The following is a 21,286-nucleotide window of genomic DNA, read 5'->3' as shown; positions in this document are numbered from 1 at the left end:
ATTTATAATTTCTTTATTGAGAATAATAGTTTACTAATTAAGAAATAGGAAAATGTAGATAGTTTTGGTTTCTTCACTGATGAGAGAGAAATTAAAAACAAATTTTCCTTATTAAAGATAATCTTAACTTATTTGTCTTTCATTAGGAGCAGGTTTGAAAAAAAATTTTAGATGAATTAGCTATTTGTTTTAAGTTATTGAAATTTAGTTAGTAAATATATGTAATAAACTCTAGAGTGTGAGCAATAGTATTATGAATTAAGTTAGCCTGTATTATTATTTACATTTTTGTGTTGCAAGTTGAAAAAGGTGAAGCAATACCTACCCCTTTTTTCTTAGTGGAAAAAGGAAATGCTTGTATATCTACTAGCATTTTAGAAGTTTAATAATTCAGTTTTTAAAATGTATAAACACTTAAAACTCACTTTTTTCTCTCTTACAGATATTGTACATAGTGAGCAAGTTTTTGTAATCCAAGGATTACATATTTTAATTGGGAACATTTAAAGAAGTTAATGTGCTATATTATCCTGTAATTGGGGATTCAGTTATTCAGGGTAATGATGGTCTTTTGCCGAAATTAATTCTGACATGCAAGATTGACATAATGTATTAAATGCAAAGTCATAGGAATAGCACCCCAGAAATAGGAGCTGATGATTCAAGCTTGGCAGGGTCTGCTCATGCTTAATGTTAAGACTAGCTTAAAGGCCAGTCATAACAATACAGAAGAAGGAAGAATCCCTCCTTCCAACATGTTCCTTGAGTTCAAAAATATACTGGAAATGTCAAAAATATTTTTGAAAATTACAGCTCTGGAAAATAAGGTCAAGATTTGAGCTTGGAAGTCACCAGTAAATGAAAGTTCTGATGTTCACAGAGTTTTTGAGAACTTCTAGACAATTACTATCTGAAAACTGTCCTTATCCTCTATCATTTTAAATGATGCTTTACTCGTTTTAAATTTGTTAATTCTTCATTAAATTTAAGAAATTGATTAATTTTTAAAGGAAAATTCATGAGTAGTTTCAATTCAGTTAATTAACTCATGCCCTTAACATTTGTTCTTTTCCTTATAGACATAGAGCACTGTCTCTTTTCTTAATTATCAAATAATTTTAATTGTATCTTCATAAATTCAAACTATACCTGCAGTGATATATATATATATATCTGTTCTTTGCATTAAAGTATCTACAGCATAACTGAGCAGTCTCAAGGCATAAACCCCTTAGTCCAGATAATATGGTTCCCTGAAGAACTCTCTCTGTTTACTCCATGTTAGGTTAGTAAGCACTCATTACATGAAAGGAATATAATCTTCTTAGTGTGGATCTTAAGGATAATTTGGAATTTTATTGACAGTGTTATTGCACTTGACAATCCTAGGTATTACTGAGTGCAGTTCTGTGTACTCCTATGCAAACAACATATACATATCATTAGGACCATTAAGGACATGAGTTAATTAAATGAGCATTAATGTGATATTCTCTATAACCATACAGAAATCAGTTTTTTAAAAAAATAATTAATTATAGAAAACTCAGAATATAAGAACATTCAGTAATACAGATTATCATAAGAAAAATATTTTGACATTACAATAACCTTTACCTAGATCTTACTGCATATAGTAATTATCCATATCTGCAATATTTTTTTCTGTTTGTGCTTCCAGTAGCTTTTCTATATTTGGTTTTTGACAGGTTTTTTTTTTTCTCTTCAAAATATATCCATATATATTTTCCCTTTTCAATAAATTGAAGAAAAAAATGTAAAAAAAAATTAGATTAAGTACCGGGAAATTTTCTTTTCCTAGAAAAATATACACATATTTGTGTTTAAAATATATTGTGTTTTGTAACCAGTGTTTCAGTTTAAAATATTTAAAATTTATTTGACTAGTTAAAAAATAATATTTGATTAATAAGGAAAACCTATTTTGGATTTTATTTAAAAATTGAGCTCAAATATGAAGAGGTTTTAAAACTCACAAACCATTGTTTCTTAGACTTGTAAATAATTTAAGAGTGTGTAATAAACTGAACCATCACTTAAAAGATAAATAGTAATAGTGTCAACAATAAAAAAATAAAGAAATGTCCTTTTTCAATGAATTAACACTATTTAGAATATTTTTTTAAAGAATAGAAGAGGCTTTTTATGAGAATACATAATAGAGTAGGCTAGTGTCATCTTCGTGTAAACTCCAATTATGACTAAGTAGAAAGCAGTATTAAATAGATAGTATAAAAAAGATAAAAATTTGGGTTTTGGAGTTTTTACCTCTTCACTTTCCAATTTGGGATAACAATACCACATATTCCTTTTTTTTTTTTTTTACTTTAAATCATTTTTTACTTTTCAATTACAGCTGATGTACAATATTATATTAGTTTCAGATATACAACTCATTGATTAGGCATTATATAATTTACCAAGTGATCACTTCGATATATCTAGTATATAGTAAACCATAGATTTTGCAGACCTCAATTTAGTGGACTTTGGGTTTAATGGACAAAATTTCCAGTCTGTATATCATATGTGAAAATTAACACACTGTGAATTTTAAAATGTTTTTAAGGTTTGCTTATCATTAAATTGCCACATTATTTTTGTTATTAATTCACCGTTATTTTTAACAAATTTTAGCAAATAGGCCATATGTTGGGAAAAAACCACTAGTAATTTTGTCAACATAAATAAATATTACATATCTACAACTATAGTCTACATACTTAAATCCAAATGTCACCACTTGTAAACAATGTTCAGAGAATGATTAGTACGTGATCACACCACATCAAGCATGGTAAATTGGTTCTGTTGTCACATGGTGTGACTTTCTGCAGCAGCTTTAATACTCCAGCAGATGTTCCAATGTGTGTTAAACCATGCCCCAGCCATGGATTACTCATGGTAACTAGTGAATGCATGCATTTACTAGACCTATTCAGTATAAACTTAAAACTACATTGATACATATAGAAAACTTTTCTGTGAAATTAAACTTTTCATACATACTTAATTTTAATTACACAAGAGTACTAACATAAGCAAAAACAGGTAAACTAATTTGTCAACTTTTAAACATATGCATTCAGAAAACTTATTTGAATATATAATGGACTTTTGGCTTTAACTGACACCCCCCCTCACCCAAATAAGTCCAGTATATTGAGGTTTTACTGTATTATTGACTGTAGTCCCTATGCTGTACTTTATATCCCCATGACAATTCTGTAATTACCAATTACTTCTTAGTCCATTCACCTTTTTCATCCTTCCCTCATAGTCCCCTTCCATCTGGCAACCTTCAAAATGTTCTCTGTATCAATGAGTCTGTTTCTGTTTTGCTTGCTTATTTTATTTTTTTAGCATTTTGTTTTTTTAGCTTTCACATAGCAGTGAAATGATATGGTATTTGTCTCCCTCTGTCTGATTTATTTCACTCAGCACAATACTCTCTAGTCAACCATGTTGTTTCATAGTGTAAGATTTCATTCTTTTTTATGGCTGAGTTATATTTCATTGTATATATGCTCCACTTCTTTATCCATTCATCTAATGATGGACACTTAAGTTGTTTCCATATCTTGGCTACTGTAAATAATGCTACAATGAACATATGGTTGTATATGTCTTTTAGATTTAGTGTTTTGGGTTTCTTTGGATAAATACCCAAAAATGAATTGCTGGGTCCTTCTTTGTTTCTTGTCATTTAGCTTTTTGTTGTTGTTTTTGTTTGTTTTAATCCTCACCTGAGAATATGTTTTTATTTATTTTTTAGAGAGAGAGAGAGATCGATTGCCTCCTCTACTTGCCCTGACTAGGGATCAAGTACGCAACCTAGTTATGTGCCCTGCCTGGGAGTTATACCCGAAACCTTTTTGGTGTATGGGATGACACTCCAATCAACTGAGTCACCTGGCCAAGGCATATTGCCTTTGCTTTAAAGTCTATTTTGTCTGGTGCAAGTATTGCTACTCCAGCTTTTGTTTGTTTGTTTCCATTTCCCTGAAATATATTTTTCCATTCTACTTTTGGTCTGTGTCTTTCTATCTGAAGGGAGTCTTTTGTAGACAATGAATGTAAGGGTTTTGTTTTGTTGTTTATTCAGCCCACACATGTCTTTTGATAGGAACATTTAATCCATTTTCATTTAAAGTAATGTTGATAGCCATGTATTTATTGCCATTTTATTTAAATTTTTAATCTTTTTTTCTTTCTTCTTCTTAAAGAGGGCCTTTAACATTTTTTTTTTTGGTAATATTGGTTTGGTGGTGATGAACTACTTTAACTTTTTCTTGTCTGGGAAGCTCTTATTTGTCCTTCAGTTCTAAATGATAGCTTTGCTGTGTAGAGTAACTGTGGTTGTAGGTCCTTGCTTTTCATTACTTTAAATATTTCTTGCCAATCCCTTCTGGCCTGCAAAGTTTCTGTTTAGAAGTCAGCTGTCAGTCTTATGGGAGCACTCCTGTAGATAATTAACTGTTTTTCTCTTGCTGCTTTTAAGATTCTCTTTTTGTCTTTAACCTTTGGCATTTTAATTTTGATGTGTCTTGGTGTGGGCTTCTTTGGGTTTATTTTGTTTGGAAGTCTTTGTGCTTCCTGTACTTGTATGTCTATTTCCTTCACCAGGTTAGGGAATATTTTCATCATTATTTTTTCACATAGGTTCTTAATTCCTTGCTCTCTCTTTTCTCCTTCTGGTACCCCCATGATGCAAATGTTGCCCTCTGGATGCTCCTTATACTATCCTCATTTTTTTGGATTCTTTTTTCTTTTTGCTGATCTGATTGGTGTTTTCTTCTTTCTTATTTTCCAAATCTCTGATTTAATCATATGCTTCCTCTATTCCACTGTTGGTTCTCTGTAATGCATTCTTTATTTTAGTTAATGTATTCTTCATTTCTGGCTCTTTTTAAAAATGTTTTTATCTTTATTTTTGTTTCCTATATCTTTATTGATGTTCTCATTAAGTTCATCTCCTCTTCCCTTAAGTTCATTGAGCATCATTATAACTAGTGTTTTGAACTGTGCATCTAGTAGATTCCTTATCTCCATTGTGCTTAATTTATTTTCTAGAGTTTTGTTCTCTTCTTTCTTTTGGGACACATTTCTGGTCTCCTCATTTTGGCTGCATCCCAGTGTTTGTTTCTCTTTATTGAGTAAAGCTGCAATGTCTCCTGGGCTTGGTAGTGTGGCCTTATGTAGTAGGTGTCTTGTAGTGGCACAGCCTCCCTGATCACTTGAGCTGGGCATTCCAGGTGCCCCTCTCCCACATGTAGGCTGTGTACACCCTCCTGTTGTAGTTGATACTTTATTGCTTTTGGAACCTCCATGGGAGAAACTTACCCCCAGGCCAATTTGCTGTGTGGAATGGCTGCAATCACTGTAGAGGATTAGCTGTGCAGGGCCCCACTCCATAAAGCAGGACTTATTTCTGCAGGTCTTTGTTGCCTGCAGAGTCTTCCCCTTGAGGGCATCCCTTGTAGAGGAGATTGGGTGGTGTTTTGACATAGTCTGAAGCTGTCCACCAGGTTCACTGGCTCTGGGACCTCTGGGGAGGTGCAGGCCAATGTCAGTGCCACCTGTGCCCTGGTTGGGGCCATCTGGCATGATCTACAAAGTTATCTGCAGATGGCTGCTACTTCTGTTGGGCTTGGAGGTACTAAGGAGAAGCCAAGCTATAAACCAAAGTCAGCTGCCATTAGTCTGAGCATAGTGACACTTAGCAAGAGGCCAGATGCTGTTTGTTTGAGAGATATTATGAAAGTCATAAGCATGAGCCAAGAGAGGCAATTTGTATGAAAAAGCCACTGGAAATGGCCTCTGTTGGGCCCAAAAGTTGGGTGAGGCAGGATCTTAGGGAATTACCTGGGTGAGGCTAAAGGTGTTAGCCAGGTTGATGGAGACTCAGATAGGCCACCTCCAGTCCACTCTATGTGGGGTGGACCCAGAAAAACAATTAGGGCCTCTGCCAACAATTCAATGTAAGAGAAAGCTGGACCTCTAGTTCTTGCCCTGATTCCAGACTACTCAGTTCCTCTCTGCTTGTCCGTGGTGACCCAGGGCTGGCACTCAGAGCAAGTGAGTCTGAGTATGTCAATGCACGGACCCTTTAAAAGGAACACCTGGGACTGTAGCAACCACAATCCTTCCTGGGTTTTACAGCCTGAAATTATGGGGACTACTCTTCCTGGCACTGGAACCCTAGGCTTGTCAGCCTGGTGTGTGGCCAGCACCCCTTGCTCCTCAGGAAGGAACTCTACAACTGAGATATCTCTCCCAATTTTTATCTGCCACATGTAAATCTGGGACCAGCACAGTCAGTGTCTCTTCCTTCCTACCAGTCTCTCTGTGACTTCTTTATATCCTTAGTTGTAGGACTTCTGTTCAGCTAGATTTAAGACTGTTCTGAATGAAGGTTATTCTGCTGTTTAGTTGTAATTTTGATGTGGTTGTGGAAAGATGAGAGTATTGCATTTACATACGCTGCCATCTTGACCAGAACTCCTAAATACATTTTTCACTGGATCGTTGAATATATAATAATGTGTGTAAATTAAAATTTAGTACATATTATGCATTGGATAAATATTGTAGTTATTTATTATTAAGCAGCTATGAGAAATTGTGAAAATAGATACTATCTTTTCCTTTCCCTTTTGGCAGTATAGTTGGATGAAGACTAATGATGCATTTTCATAGAAATATGATTATCACAGTTTTAAAGAAATTTGTACTGAATTAGTAAAATAGGGCTTAAATATTAGCATGTACCCCTTTATGTCCTTTAGAGGGCAAGCTAACAGACCAAGCTGCATTGTACTGGAATGAAAAAAAGATAGAATTTGCTTGCACTCTCAGGTGGCTTCTAAGGAATTGACTCTTCAAATTGAAGGAGTCTAAGGATGTTCAGAAAAGATTGCTAAGGAAGGGAAGGAAAGTATAAATGAAATTAGGCACTTCATTTTCCTAAATCAAGGACCTGTATTGGTTTTATTTCACATTCCATTCTGATAAATTGGTAGTGTCTTCACTGAGTATTACTTTGAAAATGGCTCTGAGACTATTTCACATTTTTCAGAAAAATGGATAGGTTAACAATGTCTGTTACAGGTGAAAAGGAGAAACGGGGTACAGGTAAGTAGCCTATCAGACACTTTTTATGCTAAATTATAGAGTCAAAGAAACTTAGAATTTGAATATTCCCAGAGCTAATACAGTTCCCCTTTCAATTTAATTGCTGGAATCTCCCACATGTTTGAAATGTAAGTCACATGTCCTACTAGATTTTGAGTTTCTTTAGAACAAAAACGAGGAAGAATAAGTTGGATTTGCAGGCAAAAATTAAAATAAATAAAACTGAATATGTCTGACAAGCAAAGCTATTCCATAATAAAATATTCTTCCTTTTAGGTAGTGAGTACTTTTGTGAAGAAGTTTTCAAGAGGGGACTTGATGATAGATATATTCTAGATTAAAACGGAAGTGCTTAGTGTCAATATTTAGTTTTCAATCTAATTTTAAAATCAAGTAACCTCTTGATTTTCTGAATACCTGTCTTAGTATTATTATATAGGAAATAAACAATTGTTAAAAATTAGTAAAATTCATAAAATTAAAAATGAAGCATGGACTGTACTCCTGGATAACCCCAAACAACAAAGTTTATATAACGAAACACTAAAATATAACCTTGAAATGTAAATAATTGAGATATGTTTTAAAAGTATGTTTGAACAATATTGTGAAGGTGAAAGCAATGAGTAATAAAATATAAACAATTAACTGAATAGAGATGGTAATATTTTTAAGATAGGATCTAAAATAGATACAATTCTTGTGTTATAGAATATGAATGACGAGCCCCCTATATGCAGTCCACCACATTTGGAAACTCGGATTTATTCCAGTATTAAGATTCCTTTTATTCAACTCAACTGTTCAGACAAAGATTCTCCACAGCAACAACTGAGCTATTCAATTGTAGGAGGTAAGACATGATTTCAAATAACTCACTTCTATGCTATTTAAAAGATAATCATATGATGGGACAGTATGGATGGACCTGGAGAATATTATGCTAAGTGAAATAAGCCAGGCAGCGAAAGACAAATATCACATTATCTTGCTTATACGTGGAATCTAAAGAACTTAATAAACTGATGAACAGAATAGATTCAATGACATGGAAGCATAGATGAGACTGATGAATGTCAGAGGGATGGAGGAGGGCAAGTGGGTGGAGGGGGAGAGAGTAACCAAAGAATTTATATGCATATATGCACAACCCAAGGACACAGACAATGGTGGGAGAGGGACTGGGGAGGGGGATGGGATGGGGTGGAACAGGTCATCGGGGAGAAAAAGGGATATCTGTAATATTTTAAACAAAAATTAAAATAAAATAAAATAATAAAATAAAATAAAATAATAAAATAAAATAAAATAAAAAACAAAAGTCAAATACACTTTAAAAAAAAGATAATCGTATGAGATATTTTATAATGGTTGAAAACAAATTATCGTGAAACATATTTTTAAATAAGATTTAAGAAATAGAAAGAACTTAATATATAATGTAGTTTTATTTCTATTTTATTTCCTCATCATTCTCAGGAAATACAGACAATCAATTCACACTTTGGAGACGAGGTGTTGACCCTCCTTCTCTGACCATCACTCAGAATTCCCAGCATGATGCATTTCAAGGGGTTCAGGACCCTCTGACTCTCCAGTTACTTATCGAAGTTACTGATGAATTAGGTGGGAATAAAGCTAGTCAACTGTCAACCACTACAACAGTAATAGTTCATGTGTTTCCTTGGACCACAACACAGCCAACTTCTTCCACAGAAACAACTACAACTACAGTGAGTACTTAGTGATGAAATATAACTCTAAAGTAGTCTGAATTAGTCATAAACATGGAAGTATTTTGGAACTCTCACAGGAGTAATCCTTATATTTTGGCAATGAAAGACATCAATGAAACAGTTACTTTAATACATTAGAATTTCCATCATCAAAATAAGGAGAATGTATTGTAGCTGTTAGTCATTAATTTTGAGTCAAGGTAAGTATATCAATGGTAATCATTTTTATAGACTCTTTTGTTAGTATTTAGTTTAGAGTCTTAGTAATTCTGTTAACTCTCATCATAGTGTACTTCTTTATTTAAATGTAGGTTTTGTTACATACATAGCACCATCTAAGGTTTATAAAAATATTGGACAAGCTTATTTCCTTGAAAAGCATATAGTCTCACTGGAAGGCGAGATATACAATTAAAATAATTTAAAAAATGTTAGTATCAAATGATAGTGCAATTATTATTTCACTTTGAGGTTTAAAATAAGGTAAATTTGTGTTGAGATAGGCAGTAAGTTCTCCATAAATAGAGGAGAAAAATAATAATGAAGTTCTTTAAAAACAGATATTATTTTTTTATGCAGAGAAGAAAAGCTTTGCAGAAAGAATGCATAGAACTACCCCTGGGAAGAGTATAATATGTTCTTGAAATGTTGAGAAGACATTTCAGTGACGCTGGAGGCTTGATTTGTGTCAGGCAAAGTGAAGCTTATGCTAGATATGTAAAATATTTGTTCATGGTACATCTTGAAGGTAAAGATGATATTTTAGATGACTACTGAAGACAGGAAATTATAACAGTTTCACAGCATAAAAGAAAAACTCACAATGCATTATAAACTTTGCTAATATGGAAATAAAGAGAAAATCAATGATGCAATAGAATCGGTCTGTGTAGAATATGCTGTTCAGTTTCAAACAGGTGAAGTAAACAGCCAAGTAGGTATTCATATCTATGCCCCCACTAACATTATTATGATGTTCTCTGAATAACCAAGTTAACACGATGAAATATATTTCAATTAAAATAGCCATTTGTTAAATAAGTTTTAGAAAATTCCTCCCATTGCTTGATTTCACCATCAAGAACTTTTACATTAGCAATAGAAAATCTTCATATTACAATTTAAATATTCTGAATCCAAAGGAAACAATAAGTTGGACTAAAATAGCATAGGACTGGTAATGCTCCCAAGTGTCTGGCAGAAGGAAATTAATATTGTCTCTGTGGGCTTCCAATTATTTCTAACAATTTTTTAGTCCAGAAAAGAGAGTTAGGCACCCCAAAATAAGTCAGTGGTAGGTTATGTGGGGATGAAGTGCTAGATTTGAAATATACAAAAAAATGAAATTCACCATTTACTGTGTTTAAAATTTGTGTATTACAATATATTGTGAGAAAGATAATTCCTCTTAGGATTAGCCATTATTATTACACTGTAGGTTTTATTATTATTGTATTTTTATTAAACAGATCTTTTCATTCAGAATATTGAATGAGATATAAAAACTTAAAGACATTTTTAAGTGGTCAGACTCTACTGCCAGGATTTTTCTGCTTCTAAATATAACTATAAAATCCCATTACAAAACAGAATATTCTTAAAGCCAGATTACTTACAATGTGTATCTATGAGTTGTAAAAAAAATTATGGCCTGTGGATAAAATACTCAAAGTTATTACAAATAAATTTCAATCATATAATAAATATTATAGAAGACATCATCAGCATGAGATTCACTATACATGCAGGTTTTTTTTACAAAATATTTTTCTAGGCTCTTGGAAAAAAATATAGAGTATCCCATAAATTGTAATCTAGTGAAGGCATTCAATAAAGACCTGTGCATATTTTACAATGCCAAATATGGTACTTGATAAGTAAAATGGCCAATGCCATATGTTATATAAAAGGTATGTGATAGTTCTTAATTGGGGGAAGAGAGATTTATGAACTGTTGCAGAATCTGATGAAAGTTATGGTCTTTCTCTCTCCAGAACAATGTACACATGTATATGTGCATACCCTTTTATATTCAACATTAGAGGCTTGTAAAATCCATCCCTGGAACCCAGATTAAGAAATCCTGACTAAAAACAAGGATTTATTAGTGCTTCTGAATTTGTAAAAAAAAAATTTCCATGAGAAAAATATATTTTTATTATTATAAAGTAAACAAAATAATATAAGCCACTAAAATAACTATAGAGAAAACTTTACAAAATATATTTCTTAAATATGTTAACACTTGGCATGCTTTTATAAACATTACAATAAGTAAAATAATACCTTGAAGCTTAGAAAGGAAAATATAAAAAATTCTGTATTTTTAAAGTAGAATGACTTAGTCAAAAAAGCTAAAAATAAATAAGCCCAACCCTAGACTAAATAAACAGAATGGTTGTAAATCTTCTCCAAATTAACTTTGTCTTTGAACCCCTACCTGCCTATTCAGAGGTCCCTCACAGGGCGGGCAGAGAAGAAAAAAAACGGTCATGTTTCAGGAACTGAATTCCTCTAGTTTAAGTACAGAGTGGCTAAAGAGACAATGAGGTAACTGGCTAGACACCATTTCCTGCAAAAAAATCCCTAAAGAATTATGAATCAAAATTCCTGAAACTATCTGCGTTCAGCAAATTGAGTCTATAATAAAAAACCAGAATTACTATCCATTTTCAAAATGTAGAAGAAGGTAGAAACCTTAAATCATACTAACTTATAACTATCTTTTTACTCTGATTTCAACATAAACAGTGCATAGATAAGAGTACCAAGGAGAAAGTCTCTGTCAATAACTGTCTAATCTTTCCATTGATTCATCCTGATAACCCACCCCTGTTTGATATTCTGTATTAGAATAATTAAAAGGTTTTTAACCCATCAATGAATAACTGAAATGAGTCATTAGATGTATATATAGAGTGACAACATTTGAATTGTTTAATGTTTTTCACTTAATCTGAACTTTGAAGATTAATCCTAAGGTTATTGAGGTTGTTTAACACATCTGCTGAAAGACAAGGGGTTATGTTTTTCTAACCATGTTTTCTACACTGTTATGCTCATTGCAGAGGCATATTACTTTCCCAAGGCTGACTTTGAGTCATCAAAGGTCAGCCCTTTACTAGCATATACCTCACAAGATAATTTGCAATCATATATGTCTGGAACTTTGTTTTCAGCTGGAATTTTAAAGCTGGTATGCTGTAGCTGGATCATTTAAGCTAAGGAGAGCCTATTGATAAATATTCAGGAATTCTGGAAGCTGGTTGTTAAACCTTTGGTAGTTTGAATTCAGTCATGATGAGAATATCAATACTATGAAAATTAGTAAGTGTTACATTCCACAATTTTTTTTTTCCTTTTCAAGAGTTAGTTTCCCAGCACACTACTGGGCCTGTCCATCTCAATCTTTAGATGACTTGGAAAGGTAGAAGAAATTTCAAGTGGGGAAAAAGGAGATTTAAGATTAGCAAATACTTATGTATGATAAGCAAAAGTTTAGCCGCCAAAAAAAAAAAAAAAAAAAATAGAAAGAAATAAAGAGCACTTACTTCACTTTTTCACCCATTTCAAAGAATAATGTTGTACTGGAGCCACACACTTTAATAGGTCAGAGTATCCGTGAAAGCCGCTGGCACTTTCTCTTGATCTGAATATAACCATAATTTCTTCTAATTACCGAAGAAATTAGGGAAATATGGGAACTGTGCTTTAACACCCTCTCTGCCTCGTATGACTAGGAAGTGAAGCTCATTGTGATATTTCACCCAACATCTCATTCTTGAACTAAGTTTTTCTTGTTGTTCTTTGTTTTTTTGTAAAATGAATAAATAGTTACACCATAGTAATGGTAAGAGTGGTCACTAATTGATTACCTGTTGAACACTATAAGCTTTCATAAGGTATTTTTATTCCTCATACCAACCATACTAAGTGGGCAGCATGGTTCCAAACAGAAATTAACTTGCCCAATTTTTAAGTGACAGTCATAATTTCAGCCCAGATATGTCTATTTCCAGAGGTCAATTTTTTCTACTACTCCACTATCACTGTATTTCTTGTTTGATTTACCCATGTACCACTTTTACAAACAAAAACAAACAAACAAAAACAAAACTCCCAGACGCCCAGCATTGTGTGTATTATGTGCTGTTGAGTCGACTCTGACTCCTGGTGACCCTATGAATGAGTAATGTCCTCAATGTCCTGTCCTCAACAGCCCTGCTCAGCTCCTATAAACTCTTGCCTGTGGCCTCTTTTATGGAGTCCATCCATTTCTTATTTGGTTTTCCTCTTTTCCTGCTGCCTTTTACTTTTCCTAGCATTATTGGTTTTCCCAAAGAACCCTGCCTTTTCATGATGTGCTTCAGTTTTGTCATCTTTGCCTCCAGTGATGTTTTAGACTTAATTTGCTCTAGGTCCCACTTGTTAATATTTCTGGTGGTCAAAGATATCCATAGAGCTCTCTTTCAACACCATATTTCAAATGAATGAATTTTTTTTCTACTAGATTTTACCTTATTTTTGTAGGAAGGATAGAAGAAAAATATATTAAATTATAACTTTTTTAATGTAGAAGAATTATAAATTTATCTCTCTTATCTTAAATTATTTCTAAGAACAAATCAGTAAATATCCTATACATAATGGGTTGAGAACAATGAATATAATACCCTTATAGTAGGCCAGAAGCAGAGAGGATATGAAGAAAGATATAAAAGGGAAGCATGCTTATTTTTATCTGCTTTAACAAAGTATGCAGAACAGATGCATTATGAGATACATTGTATGTATTTACCTCTGTGTGAAACAGCAGTAAAAGTTCTCTTGTACATGAAAATCTTCACCGCATATTTTGAACTATTCTGCTGTTCAATCTCTATCTATAAACCATTTAATTTTTCTTCTTTAATCGCAGGCATAAAGACTAAGTGGCCAAGTCATTCTTCTTTCTTTAGGTGTGGCCTGAAAGTAAAGTCTCTTGGCTACCCTCAAAACATTTCACTTCTTCTATTTTGAAAAGTAAAATAAGTTATGCAACTGTTTGGGCATTTATTTCCATGTGTTCTATGTGTTATATTTATATACCCTCTCAGGAAACTAGCTCCGTGAATAAATAGTGAGAATCACATTTTATGTTCATTACTTTCTTGGTGTTTGTGTCAACCCAACTCCCAGTAGAAAATAGGCACAGAATAACAGAAGACTATGGAAGGGTCTACAGTTGACCCTTGAATAACACAGGTTTGAAATTTACAGGTCCACTGATAAACAGTTTTAAATAAATACAACTAAAGTATGTTCTCTTCCTTATGATTTTCTTAATAAAATTTTATTTTCTCTAGGTTATAAGAATATTATATATATACATATAACACACAAAATATGTGCTCATCTACTGTTTATGTTATTGGTAAGGCTCTGGTCAACAGAATTTGCAGTTATTTGGGAAAGGCAAAAGTTATACATGGATTTTCAGCTGCACTGGGTGGGGGTCAGTACCCCTAACTCTCATGATGTACAAGGGTCAACTGTATTTAAAAAGGTGTGGGTAGAGGTAAGAAAACCCATCATGTCATAACTCTGCCTACCACTTCTTAAGCAAATTACATCCTAGACAAAAGATATATAATTTTCTTTTCTGATTCTACTTGACTATTTTGTTGCTTAAGTCTTCCTGAGCTACCCAACAGAAGAACTAGGGTTTATTTTTAAGGAAAATAATGTCTTACATAATTAAAAAGAATTATTTATATTAGTCTCCTGACTGGTGGCTATATGCTTTAGGAAATAAATCTCATAAATAAGCACTTCCCTCTCCTTAGTAAAAAGACAAGATTGTGTTTGGTCACGTATGCTGGAATTCCTACGTGGAAGCCCGCAAAGTTGTGGGACGTACTGCAGTTTAAAAAATGTATAACTGTCTGCTACATATGAGTTTCCTTATTCAAGAAAGACAATAAATCAAACTTTTAAAAAAGGCTAGTCAAAAGTACAAGTATAAAACAATACTCAACTTCACGATGTTTATCCACTTTTATCATATGACTCTTCATATATCTGCACTTTTAAGCATATTGATATTAGATTTAATGCTACCGCATTTTAAGATAGAAGATAACTTTCTTTGGAACTTGTTATTAATAGAGTTGGATTATTTCAAAAAGTTAGTTGTAAACTAGAAACTAATAATGTATTTAGTGTTTTACAAAATATAAAGTAAATCACATAGCCTTCAAAAGTAATAAATGGGTAAGCAAAGTGAGACAAATTGATTAAAGAAACTTAGGACATTTCTTTCTTTCTTTATTTAGCTTTCCTAATAATGTATTTTTGCTAATTGGCACTGCCTTTCATTCTAAGAAAATTATGGTTAGGCAATTATTAGCTTTAAATTTCTGTCTTTATACTTTTAAATAATTTTTCATGGTTTTTTTTTGCATTTATTTTCATTTGTATCACTTAATTAGCCTCTGGGATATGAGAATGAATAAGTAGCTCTAGGAGTAAAATCCCAGCAAAAGGTTAAAAACAAGTTAATTTTTTAATAATAACGATGCCCAGAAAACAGTTTGACATTACTTTTTAAATGGTCATTCATTCATAGTATGACCAGGCCTTCTAATACAAAGGAAGTAAATTTTTCAAATCAAAGTTTGAAATGAAAGAAATGATATTGATATAATTTCACATAGATTCTGTCAAAACAGTTTGTACATAGACAATAAGCAGCCTTCACGCCCAACAGAAAGAGTGTGACCTGCGAAATAAAAGATCTTGGTTTGAATCCTGGGTCTTCCACTTAGTTTCTGTGAGCCTGGGTTGAGTGATTTACCACTTTCGAGCCTCAGTTTCTACTGTGTCAATGGGGATTATTAAAAGCTATTTTATAAAATTTCCTAGTGCAGTGCCCAGAACATAGGAAGTGACTAATAAATAATAGCATTGTATTAGTTATTTTACAAATGTTTATCAATTGACTAAAAACCACAGAAACAGTTTGAAAACATTAGGCATACGTCATGGTGGATCTGGTTTACAAACTTCTTAAAGGGGAGTAGAATTTGCCCCTGCAAAAGATGCCAGTTTGGCATAAAGCTGATTATTTTTAAGAAATAGCAGACACAGGTAAAGTTCTGAAATTGGAGTAAACATGACCTTTTTGTAAGAGGCATTTATATTTATAAGGGAAATCATTTATCAGGGTGTCTCCTTTTCGGTACCAGGAAGACGAGAATGAGCCAACCTCTAGAAATTTATCAAATTTATGGAAAAGGCAAGAACCTAAATCAGCATAACAACCTTACTCTTGTTTATTGTGTTTTTCCTGATTGCCTCTCATTACTGACTCTCTCATCCCCAACATCTTTGTCTTTATCTGGAGAAGGTATTTAAGGTGGTAGCTTGGGCCATTTTGAAGAGTTACTCAGTTTTCCTGAGTCTCTCCCATGTATCCAGTAGTTATATGTGTTTAATTAAACTTGTTTGTTTTTCTGTTAATCTTTTTTTTTTTTTTTACTATGGGAAGGAGGAGAGGGGAGGATTTCTTAGCCAAGAATCTACAATAGTAGAGAGAAAATTATTTTTCTTCCTCTACACCCTACTTTTTATGTGCAGTTCCTACTAAGAAAAAAGTTTTCCTTTTTAAAAATATTAATATTTTGAAAAATGTGGTTGATACTATTTATTAATTTTTATAGTATATTTTTGGTAAAAAAGGAACATTGGCATTTTCACTTAAATATTCAGTATTTTGTATTAAAAATTACTTATTTTCCATAGAAATCTGGCCTATACTTGATGAATTATTTGAGATACAGCCTAAGAAGCAACTATTTCATAAACATGAATCAGAATTTCTTATTGGCAACTTTAAAAATTTTTTTCTCAATAAGAGTTAATTGAAGTAATCTGAAAGTCAGCAGAAAAACATAAATTATACTCTGCTAGGTTATAGCCTTGCACAACTGCTATGACCCTAATACCTAATGATGAAAGATGTTATGACGAGGAAGAATGTTAATATTGTATTTTCTGTAAAATATAGCAAGTTAAATAATTAAGATTAGAAATCAAACCAAATTAACTGCAAACAGCTGTAAGAAGCTTAGTTCATGACCAAATAACAGATGGGAAATTCTTTTGTTTTCACTGGTGATTTACCTAATGGTGATATAAATGTCTGATGACATACATAGTCCAGTGTCCTGTCAATCTTTAGCTATTTATTATATCACTGCTCATGTTCATTCCAGAGAGGAGAAACTGCTCGATTGTTCAACTATAAAAGTATCTTCATGGGTTCTGCTTAAGCCAGCTAGTAAGCAATAAAAAATTTTTCAACCTATATTTAAAATTTAAATATAAAAAGAGAATATTTTGCACAATAATATATACATGATCTAAAGTGATTTCAAGGAATTTTAGGATATAATAATTAAATCAAATTTTCTTATGAGAAAATTATTCCATTCATATATATTAAAAAAATTCCTAGCTAGTCATGAAATTTATAATTACAAGTCTACTTAAAATTAAATTTTCACATGGTTAAATAAAAATAATTTATTCAAAATCAAAGTTTCAGCCACTTTTGTTTATGTTACAAAGGAAAAAGCTGATATTCCAGGAGTTTAAATAACTTACCCAGAATCACAGACTTAGTAAGTAGTAGAACCAAGAAGACTGACAAAAAGTTAGAGAAATGGTTGAGGACCAGTATGATGAATTAGAGAAAAGAGTGAAACAAATTGAAGAGATTGGCAGGGGTCATGTCATGAAATTACTTATAAGCCACAATAAGCATATAGATTATTTCAAATCAATCTAATTATACATCATTCTGATAAGTGCTGTGAAGGACTGGTAAACAAATGCATGGTAGTGCAGACAGTGTCACAAATTCTGCCTTGCAGAATATGAGAAGTTCCAAGAAGAGATATTTGAATGTTATGTAAGCGTTTGACAGCTAGAACAAGAAGCAAGGATATTTAGAAATAATGGAAATTAAGGAGTGTGGATGTGAGAGTACATGGTCTGTTCTTGAAAGAACTAAAGCTAAGTGTGTCCAGAGCCTTTGAGGATGGTCAGCCAGCAGCCAGCCCAGAAAGGCAGATAGTCGGGCAAGAGTGAATGTCATTGCCCTCAGGATTATTATCTACTGGGGGCTCCAAAAATTTTATAAACAATTTAAATGTAAGGGGGATAATGTAGTAAGCTATGGAAACACTGAGGGTGTCAAATGCTAATCCCCATTTTTTTCTAAATTGTTTTGAATCACCAATTAAAAGAGTATATAATTGAGAGCCAAGCTTGCAAATAATACATATTTAAATATTTACTCTGTGTACTGTACATGGATTACTAAAGAGATTAAAATAGCTTTATGTATTGCACGAAAGATGTTGTTAGGATCAAACAAAATAAGATCCCTGAAAGCTCTTGTAATAAATGTGCTGTGTAAATATAAGTCATTAATATTACACTTAATTCTTGTATAAAAGTTTGCTTTTTAAACATAATTCCTGAAGGAAAGTAATATCCCAACTTGTCTTAGACTTTGAAATCTTAAAAAAAAAATAGACACAAATAAAAGCTTTAGATATTTTTAGTGTGCATGCATGAGAAAGGGAGGGAAAAAATAAAATGAAAAAACTGGGACATCTACCCCTGTTGGTCAGGCAAACCAAGTACAAGGAGTAAGGATGATTCTTTTTCTAACCTCTAAACAATTTTCGAACACTCTGAATTGCATCTACACAGTTGAATTCTCATGAAAAAAAATTACGACTTTGATATAGGGATTGAATTTTTTTCTCAAAATGCTCACAATATCCTTCAGTTTCTTAGCACGTAGCATTGTCTATTAGAGAGAACATGGTCTGAAAAATGCACGAATCTGTATATGAACGCCAGTTCTGCCACTTGGTAACTGGAACTTTAGGTAACGTGCAAAAGAACCTCTGGGGGTCTCAGTCTTCCTTTGCAAACTGGAAGCAATGAATACCTTTCTTTTAGGATTGGCATTAGGGAAGACTGAAATAATATAGCTAAAAGGCACATCGCAGCTGTTAACTAAATGCTAATCCTACACTTTTCAGTTTTAAGGCTTTACATTTCCTTTATATAGTGATTCTGATGTACACTTCTTGGGATATAGTAGGTGTTTAATAAATACTTGTTGAGAGAAAGAAAGAAAGAAAAAGGAAAGGGAAGGAAGGAAGAAAAAAGGAAAAAAGAAAGAAAGAAAAAGAAACTTTGCTAGTTAACTAAACAGAGGGGAGGCCTGGGGTCTCCTTTTTTATATGAGTGGTGGCATTGTTGTCAAATGTGTTTGGTAGAGATGTATTATCTTAATGAGCTGAAAACAGAGGTAGGTGATTAACTGACGTAACCAAATAGCTATCTTTTTGGTCTATTTATCATTTGGAAATACGGTATATTATTTATTTAAGAAAACAAGGCTTTAGTATTTCAACTGACACTGCTGGAACACCCCCAGACACTCCCAGGATGTTGAAGTGTAAAATAGAATGTTTAGTCACCTAATACTTAATCTCAACAACTACCAATATTCAACAAAGTAATCAGGATTCCTCTCACTGAGCTGTATGAGGAGTACTATTTCTGCTACCACCTCTGTTGATTGATCTTTATTTGCAAAGGTTTGTTTCCTTCCTTTTCCATCTCTGTGAAACTAGCTCCATGACTAGTGTTGCCTCAAGAAATGGCACACCTAAGCCTTCCGTGTTCACAAACGTATCCTATCCTATGCTGCCATCTGCTGGTGAACAGTTACTAAGTCATGGACATTAACTCCATTCAACTTTATATTACTTACTTTTTAAATGGTAACATTTTAGATGAGAATATATCTGAGGAAAAAAACCCAAAAAACCTTTTGTTTTTTCATAACAGGGAACTCCAAAGGGCAACAACCCATTTTAAAAGTAATACTTTGTCCTGCAAATAACTTGCCAGTTCATTCAATCTGTCATTTAGCCAACACTCACTGACATCTTCTCTGTGGCAAGAGCTATATAAAATCCATATCTCTATAGATGAGCAGCTAATGGTCTTTGTTTAATAGAAGCTTCGTTCCCAGTAGAAGAATCACAATTTAAAAAATGTGGTAGGTTATTCTAGATATTACAGTAGAAATAAGAACACGGACACATAATTTCTACTGAGAAGTGAGGCTTCTTGAAAAACCACTGATGGAGGATAATACTGATAAGTGGACAAGTGTTCACCAGGAATTCACACAACAGGAAAGGTGATTCTGCCCAGAGGCAACATCAGGAACAGAGGCATTTGCTTCTAAAGAAAGAGATTTATTTTTTCGTGGCAGAAGGAGGTGTTAGTTTATTATGGCTTGTAAGTTGCAGTGTCTGTGGTTTTTTGTTTCAGATAAGAATCAGATGATAATCATCCTAATAATATAAAAAGAAACAAAGTCAAATGTGCAAAACACTCGAGTCAGCCTAAACTGTTCATAATTTTGTCAACAGCACTGCTATTAATACTTAATATTTGTTCTATTTCTCAGGTTACTACTTCTGTCCTAATAAAGATTTCATATTATTGGAGCCCTGATAACTGGATTCCTGCAGTGTTGACTCTAACCGGAGTTCTTTTTCTGATGTGTCTCTATGCTGTTGCATGGTCCCTCTTCAAAGAGTAAGATTTGAATTACTGCTTCTATTTGAATTCATTCATTGCTCATAAAGTCAGTCAAGCATGCCTTAAAAAGCCCAGGGTTGCGGGCTTGATCCCCAGTTGGGGGCGTGCAGGACGCAGCCGATCGATGACTCTCTCATCATTGATGTTTCTATCTCTCTCTGTCCCTCTCCCTTCCTCTCTCTGAAATCAATAAAAATTAAAAAAAAAAAAATTAGAAATCCATGATGGGAGGGGAGAGAGAGATTAAGAAAAATGTATTGAGCATTTATTACTTTTATGCTCTACAGATGTTATTGTTGCTGATAAGCACAACAAAGCTGAGAGACAGAACAGCATCACTGCTTTAGTTTTGGGTATTAACACAGGATGTTACGATCTTCTGGTTCTAAAGCCAATGCTCTTTCCTTAAGAGATCAATCAAATGGTTTAAGCTAAAACCACTTATCTGGAAAATATCGCAAACTAAGAAAGAGTAATAAGTGGGTTTAAAAACCTGTGCTGAACCCATTTCCCGTTCTTCTCTGTAATGAATTATTTATCTGAAATTATATACCATGGAAGGGGATGTGTGGCTGTGCTATTGCCAAGAGGATCATGTAGGAATCATATACGATGCTCAACACAGTATCTGTCCAACTAGAACCTTCTCCCCAGTTACCCTGAAGTCATCTACCACATTCATAGTTTTTTTCTGAATATAGAAATAGCAAAGT

General features: G+C 33.1%; 1 protein-coding gene across 1 annotated transcript in view; it reads left to right on the top strand.

Moving 5' to 3' along the window:
• The window catches only part of LOC308561610 (cadherin-related family member 4-like), a gene marked incomplete at both ends in the record, with an annotated part of 111,017 nt that extends 90,443 nt beyond the window's left edge, over window positions 1–20,574 (top strand). Inside the window, 3 exons of the mRNA XM_081146975.1 lie at window positions 7,867–8,008; window positions 8,635–8,888; window positions 20,440–20,574. Coding sequence (XP_081003101.1) covers window positions 7,867–8,008; window positions 8,635–8,888; window positions 20,440–20,574 — 531 coding nt within the window. The remainder of the gene's footprint in view (window positions 1–7,866; window positions 8,009–8,634; window positions 8,889–20,439) is intronic.
• Between the last annotated feature and the right edge of the window lie 712 nt (window positions 20,575–21,286).

This window comes from Miniopterus schreibersii, assembly GCF_964146895.1.
Source record: "Miniopterus schreibersii genome assembly, chromosome: 9".
NCBI lineage: Eukaryota > Metazoa > Chordata > Mammalia > Chiroptera > Miniopteridae > Miniopterus > Miniopterus schreibersii.
This window is presented reverse-complemented; position numbering and strand designations above follow the sequence as displayed.